Source organism: Lygodium microphyllum, chromosome 5, assembly GCF_053477565.2.
Source record: "Lygodium microphyllum isolate KBCC chromosome 5, Lygodium_microphyllum_v1.1.10, whole genome shotgun sequence".
Classification (NCBI taxonomy): Eukaryota; Viridiplantae; Streptophyta; class Polypodiopsida; order Schizaeales; family Lygodiaceae; genus Lygodium; species Lygodium microphyllum.
The window spans coordinates 18,377,429-18,399,653 of record NC_141139.1 but is presented as its reverse complement, the minus strand read 5'-3'; the positions used below and the strand labels follow the sequence as shown (position 1 = coordinate 18,399,653).

General features: G+C 41.0%; 2 protein-coding genes and 1 pseudogene across 5 annotated transcripts in view; all 3 read right to left on the bottom strand.

Annotated features, from left to right (window-relative positions):
- Positions 1-2,797: 2,797 nt before the first annotated feature.
- Positions 2,798-22,225, bottom strand: part of VPS54 — a 46,614-nt gene continuing 27,186 nt past the window's right edge. Inside the window, exons 8-18 of one of the 3 annotated variants that reach the window (XM_087677516.1) lie at positions 21,290-21,549; positions 20,876-21,047; positions 20,710-20,793; positions 20,250-20,623; positions 19,986-20,139; positions 19,779-19,860; positions 11,425-11,504; positions 4,081-4,242; positions 3,816-3,883; positions 3,570-3,650; positions 2,798-3,479 (exon numbers count right to left, since the gene is read on the bottom strand). In XM_087677516.1, the coding sequence (XP_087533642.1) occupies positions 3,341-3,479; positions 3,570-3,650; positions 3,816-3,883; positions 4,081-4,242; positions 11,425-11,504; positions 19,779-19,860; positions 19,986-20,139; positions 20,250-20,623; positions 20,710-20,793; positions 20,876-21,047; positions 21,290-21,549 (1,656 nt within the window). In that variant the 3' untranslated portion in view covers positions 2,798-3,340. Of the gene's footprint in view, positions 3,480-3,569; positions 3,651-3,815; positions 3,884-4,080; positions 4,243-11,424; positions 11,505-11,628; positions 11,672-19,778; positions 19,861-19,985; positions 20,140-20,249; positions 20,624-20,709; positions 20,794-20,875; positions 21,048-21,289; positions 21,550-22,225 lie in introns of those variants that run through there. The other 2 variants (XM_087677517.1, XR_015690838.1) reach the window with 2 other exon arrangements.
- On the bottom strand, positions 15,246-16,178 carry LOC148035557 (uncharacterized; annotated as a pseudogene). The gene is made up of 2 exons (XR_015690839.1): positions 15,851-16,178; positions 15,246-15,728 (listed from the first exon to the last, which is right to left on the bottom strand). The product of XR_015690839.1 is annotated as an uncharacterized LOC148035557 (transcript).
- On the bottom strand, positions 16,760-17,325 carry LOC148035556 (uncharacterized). Its single transcript, XM_087677518.1, has one exon. The coding sequence runs from the start codon at positions 17,183-17,185 to the stop codon at positions 16,778-16,780; it is 408 nt and encodes a 135-aa protein (XP_087533644.1). The 5' UTR covers positions 17,186-17,325; the 3' UTR covers positions 16,760-16,777.

Below are 22,225 nucleotides of genomic sequence, written 5' to 3'. Positions count from 1 at the left end.
AGGATGGTTGGAGCCTTTTTGCAAAGGCTTTTTGAGGCTTAAGCCATTTCAAATCTATAAGATTCTGATATAAGCAAGGAATCTTTAGTTCGTGCAAATGATAGAGTGGATTTAGATCATGTGGTGGATCATATGTTGGATGAAAAATATAAAATGAGTCCAACAATGGAGCTTGAGAATAGTAGATTTCTTTTCAAGTCTACATTGATAAGCCAACTCAATGGCAATTCCACATTGTCCAAAGATAGACTTACAAGGATGAGATAAGGAGTATATTACAATAAGGAGAAGTATCAAACTCAAACAAACAATAATTTATTTGACATTGGTTTAGATTGTGTTCTCTTCTTCTAAGAAAAGAATACCAATAAAATGACCACAAGGTCATCAAAGACAAGCTCTCCAAGAAGAACAAAAAAGAGACAAAAAGCCAAAGTTTATGGTACTTTGGACGAGCTTAGAAGACAAGAAAAAAGTTGATGATGCATATGTGGAGTACAAGAGAGGGTTTAGCCTCTTAGATAGGCCATTAAGGATAAGTATTCAACTTGGATAGTATCAAAGATCGAAGTGACCAATGAGTTTTACATGTGATTTGATAAACCTTAATATAATAAATATTGAAAGTATTATCACCCTCACAAATCTCATATATAATTATAACAATAACAAATATGAACTTGATGAAAATTATCAAAAATTCTTCAATGAATTTGTAAAGAAACATTGAGAATAGATTTAAAAACATTATTTTTATCTCCTCCAATATTGCTTGCTATATAAAATGACTTTTAAAAAAATCTTGTCCAACTGTTTTTTTACATTTTTCTTTATCTTAATTGCTTGTATTTTTGTTTGCTTCAACAACATGACTAATGGCTTATTGTGATACATCTACAATGTAAGAATGAGGATGAACTCCATTTTGACAATGTTACAATAACGAGTAAAACGCATTTTCAAGCTAGATGAAAATTTTGTATGTTCACCTTTTTTGTGCAACTATATCTACCTTACTAAAGAAAACAATATAAGTATTGTATAGATGCAAACATAAAAAATTATGGTTCTAATTACATCATTGTAATAATTCTAAAATTCAACGATGGGCCACTGAAAGATAATACATTCTTACCTTTAATATGACTACCTTCTACTACTACAAATCAAGCTCACATTCATTGTTCTTTGTTATGGTTTGATTAAGATTTCAAGAAAAGAAAGATTTTGAGAATTTATTTTGTTCTCTAAAATGTACACGTGTGTGTGTGTGTGTGTGTGTGTGTGTGTGTGTGTGTGTGTGTGTTATACACGTGATATGCTCCATTCATGCTTTGTAGACATGGTGGAGAAATTCATTTAAGATGAATTGGATACAAAAGATACAATGATATAGTCCACTACGATCACAATATAACACCAAGACCAATATTACAATTACACAAGCATTAAGATAATAGTGGAATTGTCAAAATGTAAATTGTTGCAATCTAATTCAATTTTTATGTTTAAAGATTCATATTGGCCTACTCTAAAGTAGGCCTCAACAACTAGCTTACTAGCATGCGTGCATCATAACTTGTGCACGCACGCACACAAAAAAGTACAAGACCAACCCTGTTCTTGTGTGTGTGCATGTGCTTGTGCTTGTGCATGTGCATGTGCTTGTGCATGTGCATGTGCATGTGCGTGTGCGTGTGCGTGTGCATGTACGTGTGCATGTGCGAACCATTAGCATATTGCAAAGTATAAGGTGATAAGCTTGTAATTACCTTCTTACTCCATTTTGTTAAATGGAAAACCAACTATTTTGGTAGGCCTAAATTATCAAATTTATTTTTATTGTATTTAATTTTTGAGATTCTCTTTTTAAAAATTAAGTTCTTTCAAACACATACTTTTAAATGCCAAATAGCAATGTCCTCGACATTCCTTTCCAAGCCATCTATAATGAGTTTCATATTTTTGAGTGTACATTTTAGTGCACACTTCTTCTAAGGAGATTTAGAGCCCATAGATAGGCTTTGGCTTTGCATGCTCATCTAAAATATAATCTCATTAATCACACATACTCAATACAAGTCCCAATAGAGATTATATCTATACTAAAAGAAACTGATAGGAGTACAATCAATTGCTATCCTTGCTAGGCCAAACAAACTCTTATCCATTGATAAGTTATGCACACTTACACTACTTCAGGGAGATATTAAAAGTTGATGGTATTAGTAAACATAGATTTTAAACTTTTCCAAACACTCCAAGAAAATCGGAGACCACTTATGAGACACAGTAAAAACTTACATGATTTTAGAAGAGCCTCATGAAAATGGTAGTGGCACAAAACACAAGATTCTATTGATATAATCATGTAAGACTTGATGAGGACGAGATTTTAGGGTTCCTAACTAAGACTGAAATTTAGTCTAGCCAATATAGATAAGTAGACAGCCAATCAACCATTGGATCGATTGAAAAGAAAGAATGAACAGGGAGGTATGCACCCAATGTCTTGACCTACCCCTCTTTAATAATAAGCATGTCATATGATGTATGTATGCAATTAAGCAATATGGATCACTATTATGGACACTACTACATCATTGATATAAATATAAAAGCATAATCTAATCGTGACTCTTAATTCGATCAGTGATCATGCATCTTGTTCTCACTGCAGCCTTGGTCAAATTTGGCCCAGAAATCTGCACGAGTCAACTTCTACTGTTTGGATTGAACACTGAAATTGACAAGGTTGCAAACTGTACACCCACTTTGACACAGGCCCTGGGGAATATTTAAAAGCAAAATAATACATTCCAATAGCTTCTCTTTCAAAATGGAATATGTTACAGAAGGCACATGCAGAAAACATGTGGAGCTGCAACCGCCTTTATTTTTACAATAGAGGTAGATGATCTCAGGTCAAGGGGATTGGGCACCTACAAAAGAATCAGTGTTTCCACCTCCATCAGCTGAGCAGGATTCCCCAGGCATTGCTTGATACATGAAGAAATTTTACAGAATCAAATTCTGCAAAGTGTACGGCAGGACAGCAGGATCCTTTGGCATTGAACACATGAAAACTTCATTGCCTCATCTTGCAAATCTACGAGTTGGGTTTAGCTAAGTGTCTTTCCTTGTGAACCAGCTGAAACCCATAGCTTGTTGCATGAGATGTTTGAATGGACCTGCTTTTTTGAAGACCCAGTCAATGGAAGGTTTGCCGTTTGATGCCAATATAACCAATGGGTTCCTACCAGCAGCCACTACCAAAAAAACCTGTGAAGTTAAACACCACAGATGAAGCAAATCGTAAACTGGGCTGCTCTGCAATAATCTAATCCGGTGTGTCACTTCCGAATCTCTGTTGTAAGAACTCATCCAACTCTGCAGGCTTTTGCACACCATTACTATCAAGATTATCAGAAGGTAGTCCTCGCATACAGGAGAGAATGTGCTGTATATCATAATACAATCTGATGGAAGATATCCATTGTTAGATACAAATCTAAGTGTACCAGTTCCAACAAAGATGATCAAGAGGAAAGAAGAACGAAACAGTAGACCTTTGTTTGACAGCAGGGGAACTCAGATCCAGTTTAGCAAAAGCCTCTGCAAGCTGAGAGTGAAACAATGCCACCACCTGCCTGGAAGTAGATGTTTGTATCAGTTGTTAAAGGCTGAAGGATTGAAAGCCTACATTGCATAAAACTCACAAAAGCTTCTAGCTAGTGAAGTTAACTTATCGTTTATTTAAACAGTTCATAGCATCCTGCATATGAAGGCACAAGAAGGATAGGAGTTTAACATACGTAAAGATGTAGCGTACGTCTGCCTCCAAGAGCAATGGTGACAGAACTCGATGAAGAACACCAACTTCCTATTTAATGTAGGGTTGTAGTAATCAGTAACACTTGACAAATTCACGAGAAATTTTGGCAAGCCTGCCATAGCAGGAATTGTATGCATATGGATACTAAGGATCTGAATTTATTGACATGTACATGAACGTGGAATAAACGTAACAACATGCACTCGTGTTCAGAACTGATTCTATCACATCATTGTTATGAGCACCTTAGTCAAACCACGAGCAAATTGACTTGGCTGTGGGTCTTGATCCTCCGATCTGCTCCATGCTTCTGCAATTTGTGGCACTGTTCTGACGTGTGCTAACAACCTCTCCTTCATGATTTGGACCAACTTTAGATGAATTTCATCTTTGTGCACCTTGTAGTCCTGGAAATAGGGTTCCAAAAACATTGTACGAGTATACGCAAGAACTCCATTATTTGTCATAAAAATTTTGGAATGCAGTGCAGCTGAAAACACAGTGAATGATGACAAATTTGACTTCCTGAAATTCTTAAATATCATATCAAACTTACAAGGTCCAGGAAAATCAACACTTTCTACTTTATGACCACTGGAAATGACCATCCAAGTCCATCTTAACGTCCAGAACTTTGATACTACCTGGCATAGTCTCCAAGCCTGGCTGACTACTGCAGGCCATTGCTGAGAGGGCCAGTGCTTCAAACAACCATGAGGCACTATGCATGTCTCTGTCATATGTTCAACAATCTTGCCTGGTCTATCTTGGTCAGGCACATGGCGCATGCTGGTCATTTTCCTCCTGACTGAAATCCCAGTTGCAATGGAGAGTGCGATGAGACCCTTAAAGGTATACCCACCAAAGTGTATTTGGCAAAGGGAAACGCCCCTAGCCTGCAAAGAACCGGTATCCTAGCAACTCTTGTCATGGAACCATCTTGCACACTAGGGGAACAGGTCCATGGTCATAGAGGAGATCCTGACAGAATGTGAAGCTGACTCTAATGTGTGGACCAAGCTCTAAAGGAGCCAAAGTTCAGTATGGAAGGGTGTTAGCACTTGAGGAAGGGGATCCTCTACATGAGATAAACAACATATTGTATAGGGGTGAGACTCCAAAGATGGAAGATGAAGAAGAGAGGAAAATGGGAGAGGATGTGCTCAACCACATGTAGGAATAGCTAAGTTCCTAAAATTCTAACCTCAACAACCAAACAACCAACCCAAGTTCAAGAATAATAGGCTTAAAGAAGAGTTCAAGGATAGGATCCTGAAGATATGAGAAGAGGTAGAAAAAGGTGGTAGAAAAGAAGAATAAAGAAAGATGTCAAATGGAGCCATCACTAGAATAGAAGAAGAGATGAGAGAAGAAAGGAAAAGAAAAGAGAATGAAGAAAACATAGGCAAAGAGAACAAGATAGAAAAGATGAGAAAAGTGAGAAAGAGACTAAATCAAGAAAACAAGAAGAAAGTAAAAGTGAGAAAGAGACTAAATCAAGAAAACAAGAAGAAAGTTATAAAGAAGAAAGACCACATAAACAAAGGCAAAGAAACCAACGTGGAAGATAGAGCATGAAGCGCTAGAAAGCAAAAGGAGAAGGCAATGCCATCCCAATTCTAAGGATCCATGACACTCCGAGCACATTAAACATGAGCGTCAGTCCAAACACTCAAACGATACTTCTACCTCCAATGCTAACAATTCAGGCCAAGTGTGTTTACTCAATCGATGTTAGAGATGTCATTCCTTGGACAGCCAGGAGTAATGCAGAGCAGCAGGCAGTACAGCCAGTCCAGCGCAGGAGCCATGTCAGCAGCCACATCAGCAATCGGATCATATGCCACGTGGCAGGTGCAGTCCGACTGGCAGCAGCAGTCAGACAGTTTTTTTATGCAGTCGGCTGCATTAAATGCAGCCGACCTGATGCTAGCTATTTTCGTAGTATTTTTTCTGCTATTTATAGCAGTCCTGTCCAGCACTTGATCACTTGCATCTGACACAGACAGCCTGCTGGTGACAGACAGCATGCGGGCTGACGGAGATCGAGGTCCTCAAGGCGGAGACATACGCAGATATTCTCTCTGCACCCGTGTATGTTTCTACATTCCTATACAGCATTCTTCACTGCAGATTTTTTGTGTTTCACTGTCTCCTCTCTCTCTCTCTCCTCCCGTGTTCACTCTCTCTCAGTCTTGGTCCCACGCTTCCGCATCACTGCACTCTAACATGGTATCAGAGCGGTGAAATCGGACTGACTGAGTCAAGAACCTACCTAAAGAGGAGATTTCAGCACGACACAAGGCTGCATTTCCAGCATTCAAGGGCGAGCAGGAGGGCTGCGCATCGGAACAAGGCTGAAGCGAGCGTAGGCGTGCGGGAAAGGAGTCTAGTTGGTGAATTTGCTGTAGGTTGCTGCTGTTTGAAGGAGTGGAAGGCTGTGTTTTAGGCCTTCCATTGCAGATTTACCTTTTCATCGCCTCCGACAAACTGAAGAAGGTTCGGGAAGCAGAGGAAAGAGCCCTAGCAAGCTGCGTCTTCACAATCAAAGGGGGCTGCTTTTGTGTTTGTGCAAGCATTGCAAGTGAAAATGTCTACAAAGACTAACTTGGAGATCCAGGCGATCATGGACTGAAATAAAAGGTGAAAATGTCCTAGTTGCCGCCACGATTCAGTACCTTTTATTCCGCTCTTATTGCATCAAGGGGAGAGTCGATACTTTGATGGGAAAAGTTGGTTCCTATGGTCTTGGACCAAGAGGAACAATTGAAGGAACAGAATGCTTCCAAATCAGAGGCATTGGTTGGTCAAGCCTCTCAAAAGAAGGGAAAGGACCAAAAGAAGGAGAAGGACAACAAATCCAAGAAGGACAAAGAGAAAGAATCGACATGCCATATTTGTGGTAAGACCGGTCATTGGAAGAAGGGTTGCCCCGACAAGGACAAGGACACCAAGAAGAAGGACATGAAGGATTCTGGAGTGGTGGTTGCATCCTCATCAACTGCTTTTCTACACTTAGTGGTCATTAAGGACCCTACACAGAAAACTTCTGATGTTGCAATGATAGCTCCCCAGGCTCGAGAGTGGATCATGGACAGTGGTGCCTCACGGCACATGACTCCTCTCGTTGGTGTTGCCCATTTGCGACCTTCACGTAGGCAGATTCTCATTGGAGATAGCTCTTCTATATCTATTATTACACAAGGTGAGATGCAGCTGATTCCAGATGGACGTGGTGGTACCCACACTTCTAAGGTGTTGCATGTGCCAGGTTTAGGGTATCACTTGCTTTCAGTCCATAAGATTTGTTCTCTTGGCCTCTTGGTGGAGTTTGACAGTGATGTTCGAGTTCTCGATCGTAAATCGAGGAAGGTTCTCTCTTCAAGGTATGAGAAGAACGGCATTTACAAATTGAAGTCTTCCACAGCTCTTACCTCTCACACACAGTCCGAGCTATGGCATGCTCGGTTTGGCCACCTGAACTATGAGTACCTTTGGAAGGTATCACGAGGATCATTTGTTCAAGGTTTGCCGGACATAGTGGTGAGCCAACAACCATGTGTCTCTTGCATTTGTGGGAAATTGCATCTTGCGATTCCCAACAAAGCTTCGAGGCGGTCTACTTCACCTATGGAGCTTGTATCTACGGATCTTTGTGGCCCAACCCCTAAAGGGGAGCTTGTACTTCATGTTGATCGTAGATGACTACAGCAAGATGACATGGGCCTATTTCTTGATGTTGAAGTCAGAGATTTTTTCCCACTTCAAGGATTGGCTTCTCTTCAAGGAGAACTCATCTGGCTGGAGACTGAAGACCTTGCGATCAAACAAGGGTGGTAAATTTGTATATGCCCGTTTTTGTGCAGATATGGGCATTCACCAGGAGTTTACTAACGCCAACACTCCTCAAGAGAATGGCATTTTGGAGCGGAAGAACCGAAGTGTGATCGAGATGGCACGCACCATGATGGAGCACCAACAAACACCTTAGTTTCTGTGGGCTGAGACAGTGGCTATGGCAATTCACATTCTCAATCGATCTCCCACTTCAGCCATTGACAGGATGACGCCTTTTGAGGCTTACTTTGAGACTAAGCCTGATGTCTCTTATTTCAGGATCTTTGGGTGTGACACCTATGTGCACATCTTGAAGATGCAACGTGACAAGTTTGAGGCGGCCTCCCGACGATAGGTTTTTGTTGGATACAACTCCCAGTCCCAAGGTTATCGGTTGTTTGATCCCGTCAAGCGGGATGTCTACACGAGCCGAGATGTGCGATTCATGGAAGTTCCGGCCCCAGATGAGGGTGAGGAGCACCCCGTCCTTGGAGATCCGAGGGAGAGTTGGGCTCCCAAGACAGTTCCTTTGGAGCCAGAGCCTCTTGATGGAGATTCTTCTTCTGATTCAGAGTCTTCCCTTCCACTGGCCACCCCAGTGGAGCTTCCACCGGTGGATGTACCCGAGTCTTCAACAAATGGAGCGCAACGAGGACAGATCCGACCTCCTTGTTGGGCCCGTGATACACTCCGAGATTCAGGGATCGAGGGGGCCCTTGAGGAGTGGGAACCGCAGGATGAACCACGGAGGTCACGAAGGAACCATACACATTCTACGGAGCTTGTTTGCTCTAACTATGATTTGATGACCGTGAAGAAGGCTTTGCAGTCTAGCCATTGGCAGAAAGCTATGAAAGCCAAGTTGGAGGCTATTGAGAGGAATGATACTTGGTCCCTTGTGCCTCGTCCCTCTCACAAGAAGGTGATTGACGTAAAGTGGGTCTTCAAGACCAAGTACCTTAGCAATGGTTCATTGGACAAGCACAAGGCTCGCCTTATTGTTAAAGGTTTTGCTCAGTGCCTAAGCATTGACTTCTATGATACTTTTGCCCTCACTACTCGTTTGGCAACTATTCGAGTTGTTCTTGCTTTGGCTGGCCATAGAAGACGGCCTATCTATTAGTTGGATGTGAAGTCGGCCTTCCTCAATGGTGACTTGAAGGAGGAGATCTATGTAGAGCAGCCTTCTGGCTTTGGATCCTCGAATGGGAAAGTATACAGGTTAAAGAAGGCATTGTACAGCCTAAAGCAAGCTCCGCGTGCATGGAACGAGAAGATTAACTCGTTCATTTAGTCAAAGTTGGGATATCGGCGATCCGAGGCTGATCCGTAGCTTTATGTACACACTTTCAAGGCTGATCGTGCGTTGTTTGTGTCGTATGTTGATGATTTGATTCTTACAGGTGACCATGCACAGAAGGTCCAAGAGACAAAGACAGCTTTACATCAAACGTTCGAGATGACAAACTTGGGGCTTCTTCATTTCTTCTTGGGTCACAAGATTTCTCAGTCTCAGAGGGGGATCTTCATCTCTCAGCAGAGATACATTTAGGAGCTCTTGGTGACTTTTGAGATGGAGACTTGTCAAATCATTTCCACTTCTATGGATCCGAACTCAAAGGCCACTTCACACTCAACTTCTCCCTTGATGGATGCTTCCCGCTACCGTCACCTAATTGGATCTTTGATTTGGCTACTCAACACTCATGTTGATCTTTGTTTTGTTATAGGTCTTTTGATGGGGTTTATGAGTGAACCCAAACAAGTACATTGGCATCCTGCCCTGCGGATTCTTCAGTATTTGAGGGAGACCTCTGACTTAGGGATTTCTTATCCCGTCGATACAGGTGCTTCAAATCTTCTTCTTGCAGGTTGGAGCGACTCGGATTGGGCTAGCAATGTGGACCACCGGCGGTCTACTATAGACTATTGTTTTACCTTGGGTTCAAGTGTTATCTCATGGAGTAGCAAGAAGCAGCCCACAGTAGCCCTTTCTTCTACTGAGGTAGAGTATCAGGCCACGTCTTCCACCACATGTAAGGTTGTGTGGCTTCGGAGATTGTTGGAGGAGCTTGGTTGCCCCCAGACTCATCCTACTCTTCTACAGTGCAACAATGAGAGTTACATTGCCTTGGTACGGAATCCTTTCATTTTTGGTGCTACCTTTGGATCCACTTTGGGTTGCCACTAATCTATGGTAGGCTTTTGTGTTTTTATTTTAAGGTTTGGACTCACTCACACAATTTGTAATTGCTTCTCTTGCATGTTGAGTAGTTTCTCCAAGAAGTTCTTATCCCCTTTGCTACTTTGGGTCGTGAGTAGTGGGTTTGGAGTTGTTTCCTTCTATTTCCCTTTTACAAGTTCCCAAAACTAAAAATGGAGATTACTCAAGCTTCTAGAAAGGTCAAACGGATGCATTTTCAAACTCATCAACATTGCTTTAAAGTCATAGCACAACAAACATTGACCAGCTTGATAGAATAAGCTGCATTAATGAGTCAAGGGCCAAGGCATGAAGCCTTAGATCATTGAGGACAACAATACATTGTATGGGGTTGAGTGTAAGGGTACCCCTCCCTCCCCATTTGGAGCTTTATAGGCATGCTTTAGTGTTGAAGCCAAATGCACCTATATGAAGGTAGTGGTACGCTCAACTGAGGTACTCTACAAGTAATCTCCATACTCCGGTGAACCCTCACGTGTGGCATCACAAGGGTGTACTCCGTAGGCATGCTTGATGTGTTTTACCTTTCTTACAGATAATACAAGATTCCTTATTCATGCATTCTGTCCCCCTTTTCAGTGTTCTTTTCGTGCAACTTTTCATGTTTCCACTCTAAGTCTCACAAGGGTATGTAACACAAAGAATTAGGCACCTAGTCATGAAACAAGCACCATGCCTCCATCATAGCATAGCTAAAGGGATCTAAAATCTCTATGGATAAGAATAGTCATGTCACAAAATCGCCACAAACGTTGCCCACATAGCTGGAAGGAGCACACACATACTTAGAAAGTGGTACAGCCTGAAAAAGAAGAAGAAGAGAGATGGACTATCTGCAAGAACACAAGATTGATGAAGAAGTCAGAAACTTGAGCTCAAGAACTGCATTGATGTCTTGAGAATGGCTAGAATATGAGAGCTACATAAGGTAATAAAACTCTAAAAGATAAGAGGTCATTTCAAGAATAGTTATGCTGCAAAAATTGACACAAAGGTCCCCCACACAGATGGAAGTAGCACATTATGTAGTTAGAAAGTGGTATAGCCTCAAAAAGAACAATGAGAGATATAAACTAGCTGAAACAGTAAGAGGTAGATAATGGAGTCAGAAGCTTGAACTTTAACAGACACTCTAGAGGAGCCAATGATACAAGGCCACAAGCTCATTAAACCAAAAAAATGACCAATGATGCAAGACACAAGGCCCCCTCCCTTGAAGGCCTCCCTCTGGCAGATAGACACTCCAGATAGATGTCAAAAATCACACCCTGAGGATTACTATGAGCTTCGGATCACAATCACACTCCATTCCCAAAATGCACGACTGAAAAAGACCAGGTCTCGGTGTTTTGTATTGCAAACATATTTATTCACACTTATTCTCCTCATGCATTAATTTTGTTACTTGCTTTTTAAGGATTTACACTCGAAAAAATAGATTTCATCATCAGGGGTCACATGTTATCAATTAAACTAAAAGATCAGTAGCATGTCCTCTCTTGAAAACACAAAAAACATTACAGTTTACCTGAGCAACACGGTCAATTTCAGTGAACAGCAAAGCTTTTCTTGTTTCAGGTAAATAACCAGCTAGAAGCTGCTTTAAATCTGCAAAACTATCAATGTTTTCTTTATTTTTGACCAATTTTATAAAACAATATTCAAGCTGAAACACATTCAGAAAAAGAAATGGCAAAAAAATAACACCTTTTGAGCTCAAGATCAACCTTACCACTCCAAGAATTGAGATAGGAGCGCATATTTTGACGAGGAGTCTAAAATTGGACTTGTAAAGATGCAAAAAGTCACTTGTATTCAAAATATGAAAATCATGCTTCTCTCCCTCCCTTCTCCCTATTTTTGTGCTTCTTTAAAAATGTTATTATTTCATTTTCTATTCAGTAAGTTTTTCTCTCTATAGGTAGAATTTGCATCTTTGGAACATGCTTTTCCCTTAAAAATGATGATTGTGTGCATTGTCTCTCCACTCTTCTCTTTCCCATATTTCCACACCATTGTCCTCTTCCCAACAATATGCAGAAGTCCATACTGGTTCAGTCCAGCCTTGCTGTTTGAGTTACTTCTATTTGAGCTTGTCACTATTGTGCAAACACCATTCCTTCATTTCAGTTGCATATTGGCTTGCAATCAAGTTTTCTCCATACAAACAGCACACAAAATGAGGAAAGCATGAATGTGGGAAGGACATATGCATCCAAGGCTGTGTAAACACGTCATATTGCAGCACAATCGTGTTGAGAAGGCCTACACATAAAACTACTATCACCAGGAAAGCTACAGCATACACGTTTCTAATCTGGGGGCCAAACCCAGCAATGCTGTCAGACCTACAGCCTACAAGCTTATAATTATGGCAACCCACCCTGATTGTGTTTTTCAAATAACTACATGAAAAATCGCTCTTGCTTATAAGCAAGAGTCTATGAGATTTGCAGCCAACTCCAGCAGGGTTGTGCAAGAAAAAAGAGAGGGCCTGCAGATGAGCACTCCTGCACCTTGAGAAAGGCCTACACCATGGACACAATCCAACAACTGGTTTCATACCTCATCTGAGGATGTGATCTTCATCCTCCTGATGAATATTATAGAATGGCAGTCCACAATTCATTGTAATATAACTTGTTTATTGCTAGGTTCTTACCAACTAATGCTGATGCCTTCTGATTACAAAGTGCATCCAAGTCCATTATCTTATTTTACAACTATTTTTGCAATTAAACAAATGGATAATGGCAGATGCTAGTACAGGGTCCTGGTTTTGAACAAATTGTGGTAGGACTCAGGAGGCAACTGCGTACAAGCAGCAGCCTAGTCTGCTGATGGTCGTCAAGGATCGAAAACATGATCCATATAATCTGCCTGTCATCATGCATCTACAATCATGTTGGAAGGAAAGCAATTGGAGTATGTGTACCTTGTGTGTCTATCATGGATTTCTTAGTCTACTTCACCTTCAAAGTAGCCTTCATATGTGTTTTATCAATTCAATATTAAGTTAGCACTCAATTGGTATCAGATCCAATGTTAGCTAAGTCTGGGTGGATTAATGTGTGGTTCATTCCATCTCTCTCTTTTGATGTGGTGTCTATATAGAAAAAAGTATGGCACGCTCAACTTTCATTTGGAGTTTCAAGGGTTATTGCTACATCATATTGTGCAGTTACAAAGGTGTTGCTACAAAGAGATTTCTGCATCAAAATGGTAATTTGTTCATATATGGTTGGCATATTTGCTTCATACAAAGGGTGCTTTATTCAAAGAAGCACTATAAGCTACAATGTTTGCTGGTACAAAAACCGTGAGCATGTTTGGATGTCTTCAAGAGGAGGCATGCATTTTGTGCACAAGAGGAATACACAAAGTTCATTGCACAAAGAGATGCAACAAGATAACCTGGACGAGCAAGCTTTAGAAAGCAAATATACTCTAATAAGATGGTATTTACAGTTTCCATGTTGTTTGTTAGGTCTATTAATATTATGTTAGTGAATTCCAAAGGGCAATGATTGTCCAATAATTGTAAGAGATATGATCACCAAGATGACCAGACTTGTAGGTATAGAATGGAGTTGGTGGAGCAATCAAGGTGCATGTGTACATCATACTAGTTTTACAATTAGAAGTGCTTCTACCAAATTCCGACACATATAGGTCTCTCTTTTTTTTTCCCATAATCAAGTGGCTACCCTAGTGGTAAGCCACTTGTTTTTACTAGCACACCAACCTAGGTTTGATTCTCCTTTTGTAACAACTATATTAAATGACCGTGCAAGATGTAGAAGTTGAACAAAAGAACTTCTAGTCACCACCTTGTTCAACTTAACCAACTGAGCTACATCCATTTGGTCACATATAACTCACACACTTACACACACTCTCTCTCTCTCTCTCTCTCTTTTTGTGAATAAGTGTACATTAATATATGGAAATATTTACATCAAGCCTTTACGCCAACCAAACAAAATGGTAACAATTCACATGAAGCAGGCCTTCTGGTCAACCAGAAAATCCTAAAAATTCACACATCAAGCCAAAAGGGTACCAAAACCTAGCATACAAACATCATGTTGGTGGCACAATAGAAGTAGAGCAAACAATATCCAGCCAAGGAGCAACCACATCAAGTTGGACTAGGTTTGTTGAAACCATGGAATAGATCTGCCGTAACAATGATCCTCGAACATAGGCCACATGACCATAGATGCTCGAGACCAAATCAAAAATGAAGGCATTATGGGTGCACCAAATGTGCTAAAGAGCTATCCATCATGATAATGAGTATTCAACTAACACATTCATCATGTGCATTGATTATTGAGCCCTCAACAAAATCACTATTGAAGAACCAATTCTGTACTCCTAGAATGAAGACCTTTCGATGACATTTATGTAAAGGAGCTCTTAATGCTGGTTCATACTTTGATTATATGAAAGCATTATCTTCAAGACAATGAATTTCTTGTAAAAAAATGATCATCAAAGCTTTAAATCGTCCAAGACTCAAAAGTATTTATAAAAGAAACATGCAAGATGGATGTTTCACTTTCAAATTATATGCACTTTTCGAAAGCATAATGTAGTTGCTAATGCAATTCTAGAATGCCTTAGATTGCACCTATTACAATAGCTCATCATGAACATTCCTAAGCAATGAGCCATTAGTTATAGCCATAGTTACTTGGAGTTTCGGAAACGGCGAAACGGAAACGGTGGGGAAACAGTAGAAATGGAGTTTCGTCTCCAAGAAGAAACAGGGAAACAGGGAAACGGGGATACAAGGAAATATGTAACCCCAATTTAATATATAATATAGATAATAGATGACAATAAGCCACACTTATCACTTGATCAAGAAATACTTACATACATGATTAACATACAATTGATTATTGACATTGATATTTGATACTATCATACTAGGTCGGAGGTCCTAAATCCTAACTTCTATAACATGTTACCTATAGCCTGCACCAATTTCCAAAATCGAAAGATACATCAGGATTCATACAGTATACTTAAACTTTGAATTGGCAAGTGCCAAGCACACTCTAAAGATATTCATAGATCACACTTGAAAGATTAGATCATTACAATTTACATGTAACATGATAATAGATATAGATGAATCACAAAAACACTTGGAGGCTGGATCATATTCATGAATCATGAAAAAAATATACAAGAGCATAAAAGATAAGTTGATAACTAATGATCCATAAAACACCATGGTCCACTGAGTCCTCAGTCAATGACCATAAACATAAATGATAAGACACAATCACACGAGAGCATCTATCTGAACTCTGAAGAGTCAAGACTCAAGTCTCATCAGTGATCACCCTCCTCGGCATCTACATCACTACCACTAGCACTGCCAGATGCACTGAGAGAAGCAATATCTGACTCAGAGTGGTCATCGGCACTACTAAATGAGGGCGAGGGTACATTTTCTGAAGTGCTGGCACCCCTGCTTGTCGACCTTGACCTTCGTGATGAAGCTCGTGTGTGCTGCATTGGAGTTGACATCTCCTCATATAGCATCGTATAAATGTCTAGCTCCTCTCTAGGAATGTCTGGAATGTCCTTCATTTTCTCAATGTCAAACTTGTCAACATTCACCTGGCAAGGCTCAGGAGATGAAGATGTGTGCTCGAGGAGGCGAAGATTACAATGACAGTACACAAGTCTCTCAAGCTATGTTGTAGTCAAACAGTTCCTCTTCTTTGTGTAGAAGAGGGCCCAAGTGCTCCAATTTCTTTCACAAGGACCTGAGCTGTAGTCTTGTGAAAGAACTCGAATGGCAAGACGTTTCTACCAATCACATGACAAAAACAAGAAAAAAATATTATAATTGATTCTTATATCATGATTCATGTTTGTCCTGAAGCTTGAAAGTTGAGTCTACACTATGGTTTATGGGTTAGCCTACTTACCAAGGTAGGTACGGATGTCCCATATTTCTCCCACCAAGACACAGGCTACAACTGTCTCTCGAAGCTCTGTTGTAGGGCGACCAAAAGAGAGACTCCTATTTCGAAAGAGGAAAAGATCATCCTCTAGCCTTCTCAGCATCTGCACGTCTCCTCCTACCCACTTTGAGAAGTACTCCTTAATGTCATGCTCTAGCTCCTCATTCTCGTATTGCATCTCATCATGCCATAGAGGATGCAATACGTGTGCAACAGCATGGATTGGTCTATGAAACCAATCCCATCGCGTGTTCCACACACATTGAAGCTCCTCAATCCTACATTGACACATGTATAAGTTTATAACAAATCACAATCATAAATACGTACACAATTAGTGTCTTCTAGACTCTAAAAATAAGTTAATACCACAATGGAAAAAGTTAAAACTTTAAAAGGAACTTACTTTGAGCGAGAAAGATAGACATTGCTCTCAAAAGCCTCTCTGATCTTATCCATGTACTCATATAACAATCCCATGGTACTCCCCTCCATGTCAGTGATGCATAAAACGGAGTAGATAGGCTTGATAGACTTCAAAAAAGCTTCAGCCTCCAAGAACCATGTCTCATCCATAGCCTGTCATGCAAAAGCCCTATAGTGTGTATCTTGATGCTCAAGCATGGCTGACCACTCTCTGAACACAACTATGTGCATCAAGCCTTGGCGCACGCACGCAATCCGCTCAACAACTATAAACATATACGCAAAGTGTGTGCTAGATGGCTTCAGCAACTCAAGGTCACTGTGTGCACGATAGATGCTCAACACTTTAGGCTTCTTGGTGACAAAGTTTACCATGGACTTTGCGGTAGTAAGAATAATGTCTACCCAATTCAATTTTTGCGAGTCGTCCATCAATAAATCAAGAGAGTGTGATGCACACGGAGTTCATCTAATCTTGGGATAGGCAGCCTCAACCATTTGCCCCATGGAAACACAATTGAAACCATTATCTGTAATCACTTGCACCACATTTTCTGGCCCTATCTCCTCAATGGCTGTGCGTATATGCCCATAGATGTACGAGCCTATGATCACTGTACCAGGAGCTGAAGCATCAATGGCTCTCAAGAACATTGTCCCCTTGCATGAGGACACTAGAATGTTATAGACACTGCGTTCACGTTCATCTGTCCACCCATCACATAACACAATACATCCATACTTTACCCAAGTGGCCTTCAATGGTTCTAACTGAGCTTGTATACGCATCTTCTCATTTTTCAGTTCTCGTGTACGCATACTATCATAGGATGGACCTTCCCACTCGCATCCAATATGGCTAACAGCCCTCATGGCTGATCTCCATCGTGGCGTTCACAATACATAAAAAGATATAGCACATTGTATAAAGCAGCGAGTGAGCTCCCTAGTGGCCTCTTGAATAGCTTGCTTTTGCAAGCTTGCCTGAATGCTTGCCTTCTGAAGTGACCCTTTTGCCAGCCCTGCCACTGTACCTATGCCAACTCCACTTCCACTACTAGTGAACCTTGCCAATGGAGTCCTATGCACCCCAGCCCCTCCCACTGAAGCTGCATCTGACTCCAATGTAGCTCTACTCCTCTTTGATGGCCATGTTGCTGCAAAAGCTACATCATCTACTCCCCTCTCCCCTATAATTGATGCACTTTGATTGCCTAATCGACTAAGCTTCCACGCTTGAAGAGAAGCCTTCACATCTGTGGGTACATTTGGGCACGGGCCTATGTCTTTATTTGCCACATGTGCAAGATGATCTTTGATCCTTGTGGCTGCCCCTCCTCTTTCAATGCCACAATAATTACATCTCCATCGCTTGGAGCCACCACCACCTCTATACTCGGTGAGAATCGTCATATGATCCTATGCAGCATCCTTCACCATGATGAGTGCAGGGCCCAGGCTGCAACGTGAGATGGTCACAGCTTCACGAATCAGAATCACGATTCACAGGCTACAACCTACAACCACACAGAAATTTGAGATAGAAGATTCGAGATGTGAGAGAGAGAGAGAGAGAGAGAGAGAGAAAGAGAGAGAATGTGTGTGTGTGTGCGTGGCTTTGGAGTCCTCAGTCGACAAAGGAGCAAGCCCGACAGAGTGGAGAGAAGAAATGTAGGCAGGTGAAAAGTCGACTGGAATGTGGGAGTCTGGGGGCGCTCACGTTCGGGCCAAAGTTTTGCCCCAAATCGCAGTCTGCAGAAACCCCGTTTCTTGGGCATTTCCGTTTCTAGAAACGCTGTAGCGTTTCGTGTAACTATGGCAAATATGTGATTTATAGTAAATAGGACCGATTTACCATAAGATGGTTCTCATCCAAATTATTCCATCACAAACAACTACCTTCTCATGAATTACCACCTTTGTATTGCTCTTCTTATTCAGCAAAAGGTACTTAAAGAAAGTCATGAATCTCTTGATGTATGATATAGAAGAAGGCCAACCACTCTTAAGTGCAATGGAATACTTCTTTTATTGGCTACTAGCACTATAAAGTGATATACACAAGCTAGTCAAAAATCCAAGTGTGACAAGCAAAAGACTCCAAGATTACTACAATCTCTCATGGTACCTAATGCGCCATGGAAATCTATCACAATGGATTTCATCTGAAGTATTCCTAGGGAATTGTCCAAGCAGAAAATGCAGAGTTGAATGTGTGTACGATGTCGACAGCATCCATAAGTTCTCCAAATGTCAAGTGACCAATAGCGTGGCAAGTGCAGATACAGCAGCTCAATGACCACCACCAGCACAGAGACACAGACCTGATGTGAAAGGCAGCAGCTGATGGAGATGTCAAGGAGGCTTAGCTGCCAGAGACTGCAGTAAATGCAGCAGCTGGGAGTGCTGGAACAGGTCATGAGGCAGTAGACAGCCTGCTGCAGGATAGACGAGCTGGTAAAGATGATGCTGATGTTAAAGGGGCTCTCCAAACTAGGTTGCAACCAGGAGATGGACACAAAAAGACATGACTGCAAACACCCCCACCATCGCTCACAGCACATCAGCTCAAGATTAGTTCCAGCATGCCACAACTTGGATATTTCACAATAGTACTCATGAAACATCAAGTCAGTCTATACAGAGATGCCGAAGCTTGTTTTGCCTTTTCCAATCTCTTACAATTCAACCTTTGAGACTTTAGATCTTTATCATGGGCATCCTGTAACCAGTCATCGGGAAAAGACCCTGACTGGGCTTATTTCAAATCCTGTCCATGCTGATGCCACCACCTCTTTACCGGGTCGAAAGTTTCATTAAGGAGGCAGTACATTACCACTTCTTGAATCTTCAAGATTCATTCCAACATGCCACAATTTGGATTTTCACAGAAGACTATTTGAAACATCAATTCAAATTATACAAAAATGCAATAGCACTTTCTGTCTTTTCTTTATCCTTACCATCAAATGTTTTAGTCTCTAGACTTTCAGGGCACACCTTGAACTCTTTTACTTTTTCTGTCTTTCTAGGGGAACCAAGGAATGGTTCTCCTTCAATGTAGGACTGTCCCTGCACCCTAGAAGTGTGTCTTATACCTCTATTTCCTAGGGTTTCCAGTTATTTTGTTTGCTTTGATTAATCTAGTATTATTTAGAGAATGAATAAGTTTGTCACACAGCCCTGTCGACATGGCACAAATAGCAGCAGGAACAGAGAAAGGAGGAGACGAAGTAAAAGGGCCCAGGTGTACAGAACTATTACAATTTCAGACATTTCAACTTTCTATGGAACTCTCTCATTCAGACATTGCAAGAACCTTTGCGATAAAGCATTTAGAACCACTGAACCTAAATTTATGTCTGTATGGTGCTACCTTGCAGTTGTGTATACACTGCATAGCTGCCAATACATTTCTTTCATTATCTTGGAAAATATAAACACAAGAGTAGAAACGGCATCATACCTGCTATAAGGAGATGGAAAAAACTTATGCTTTGACTTGCCAGAGCTAAGTGCTTTGCTGTTATTGACTTTAAGCCTGAAACCTGAACTTGCAAGAGTATACCATAATTTGTGACATCATTCATAAGCCATGACAGGGAAACAAATGTAAATTCTTTCTTTTGAAGTCATTAAGCCAAATTTTAAGGTGACCTGATTTTGAAGATACCTGCATAGCACCAGCACCTAGCACTAGCTGGCAAGTGCGGGCATTGAATAGCTTCAGAAGTTCTGCTACTCTGTGTACAACTTCAGCAGCCAGACTGGGAAGTGCTATGCTGATGTCAATGTACTCTGAGATCATTTTTAGTAAGATCAGCCCGCTGCAAAAAGGATGGATGGACTTAAATACACTCAACCATACATAATGTTTGACAAAAGAGATTATGATTTCTTAACAAAAGCACCAACTATCTGAGCCTTCAGAGCAGACCTGTTCACCATGTGGAAGCCAACTCCTCGAATCTGAAGTGTTTTAGCTGTTGATTTATCCCGACTCTTCTTTGATTTTGCAAGTGGCTCTTTAGTTAGCCCATTTTGAGGAGGAGGAGCGCCTTGAACCTTTTCAGCCCCATTTGTTTTGTCATTCTGTTTAAAAGAAACTACAGCATCAGATTTGGCATTGGTAGCCATCTGTGCATTGTCTGGGTCCTCATTGTCGTTCACATCTGTAGACTGCTCTGAATATAAGATCCCATTGTTGCTCTGCTCACCATGTGTAAGCATGTCTACAATAGCCTGGAACTCATCAGGTGCATCTATACTGGCCCATGTCTCCTGTTCTAATACAGCACCTATCTTCGACATCTGTTAAGTCCAAGTATTGAAGTTAACTAGGTAGGCATAACTATCAAGTTTTCCACATCACAACAATCAATATTTCATATGCTTACCCGCATGCTATGTTGCACATCAACAAAAGCCTTTGATTGTGATTGCAGCATGCCTCTGATGCTTGGTGCATACCGTCCACCAATCTAAGATCATTCATGTAGTTAAAATGTAACCAGACTCTCGATCATATGCACTGACAAAAAAAAATGCAGGAATATAACATACCTTCTCCGTAGCAACCATGAAGACCTGAGTGATGTTATGAATAGTAACAAACTCCTGCAAACGAAGCTTTGGATGAATCACAGCACGTACACCCAAAAGCTTAGACCATCTTTCATGAGCTGCATGGCAAGCCAAGCATACAGCTTCTGTATTCTCACGAAGTACATCTGCCCTGCAGGGAGAATGGAGTATTTTCTGAGAAGTATTTTATCACCAAGACAACTGGGATTAACTGATTTTCTGATTATCATACTTAGATTTCTGTCTATAACCCACCAGTTTTCAACATCTTTGGAGAGTACTTTGAAGTACTTCAGATTCAAAGAAAAGCAGGAACTGATCTCAACTGTAAGACTTGAAATGATATCAACTACAGCCACAAAACACCACAAGAGAAAGATGCAAATGATGTACCTGAAATTTCTTGAGATGGTAGTTGGGCTAGGTGCTTCCATTCCTTTCCCAAAGGATGACCCTCGGTAAGAACTAGCCTTCTCAAACTGCACAGTCACTGCTGGCTCCATTTGGTCTTCCTGAGCAGCCTCAGCTGCAGCTGCAACTGCAGCACCAGAAGCAAATGCAGCTGCAACAGCAGCCTCAGCATAGCTACCTTGAAGACCTCCAATAATCTGTTCAATTATTTTCCGTATCTCTGCAGCACGTAAAAGACGGACCTGGGGGAAAAGAAGTAAAACATTTTCAAAGCTTTAAAATGCTGAAGTGTGGTCCGTGGAGCACATGCACCAGCTAAAACCTTAGATTTGACTTAAAGAGAGAAAACTATAAGAAATCCTGGAGACTAGCTCTCTACTTTGCACATTTCCATGCAGTATTGCTGTCAGTTATGGGACATCCACAAGGAAAGGTCTCCTAGCTCTGCATTAGAGACAGGGTGTCAACTAGAGAGAAATGTCCATGTTGGAGTTTCGTGCCCAAATTGAGAACCCGTTTTGATCTTTACCCAAAGAAAATGCTGACTGGTGAAATAATCATCATTAGTCAACAATGAAAACAGAATTTGTTTGCTCACACTTCCAAACTTATTGGAAGTAACAGTTAACAATTTCAACCCAATCCCATGAACCATGCCAGCCTTTGATTTCAATTTTGAATCTCATGAAATAGGAGAGAAAAGCCTCGGAAAACTATACAAGTTTAAGACTGAGAATAGAAGCAAAGGACTCAATTTGTTCTAGAGTTAAGTGTCTGACAGTTTCAGGGTTGAAACTGTGAAATCTGAGGATAGAAACTGGAATGGGAAGGGTTTGCTGCTGTTGGGGCCTGTGTTGAAGGAGGCATCACAAGACAAAACTGATGCATGAGGAGGATAGCAGCGCATGTAACATGCCT

Bases quoted from the DNA above. Each gene is read 5' to 3' on its own strand.
- LOC148035556 (XM_087677518.1), bottom strand. From the start codon at position 17,185: ATGAGGGCTGTTAGCCATATTGGATGCGAGTGGGAAGGTCCATCCTAT.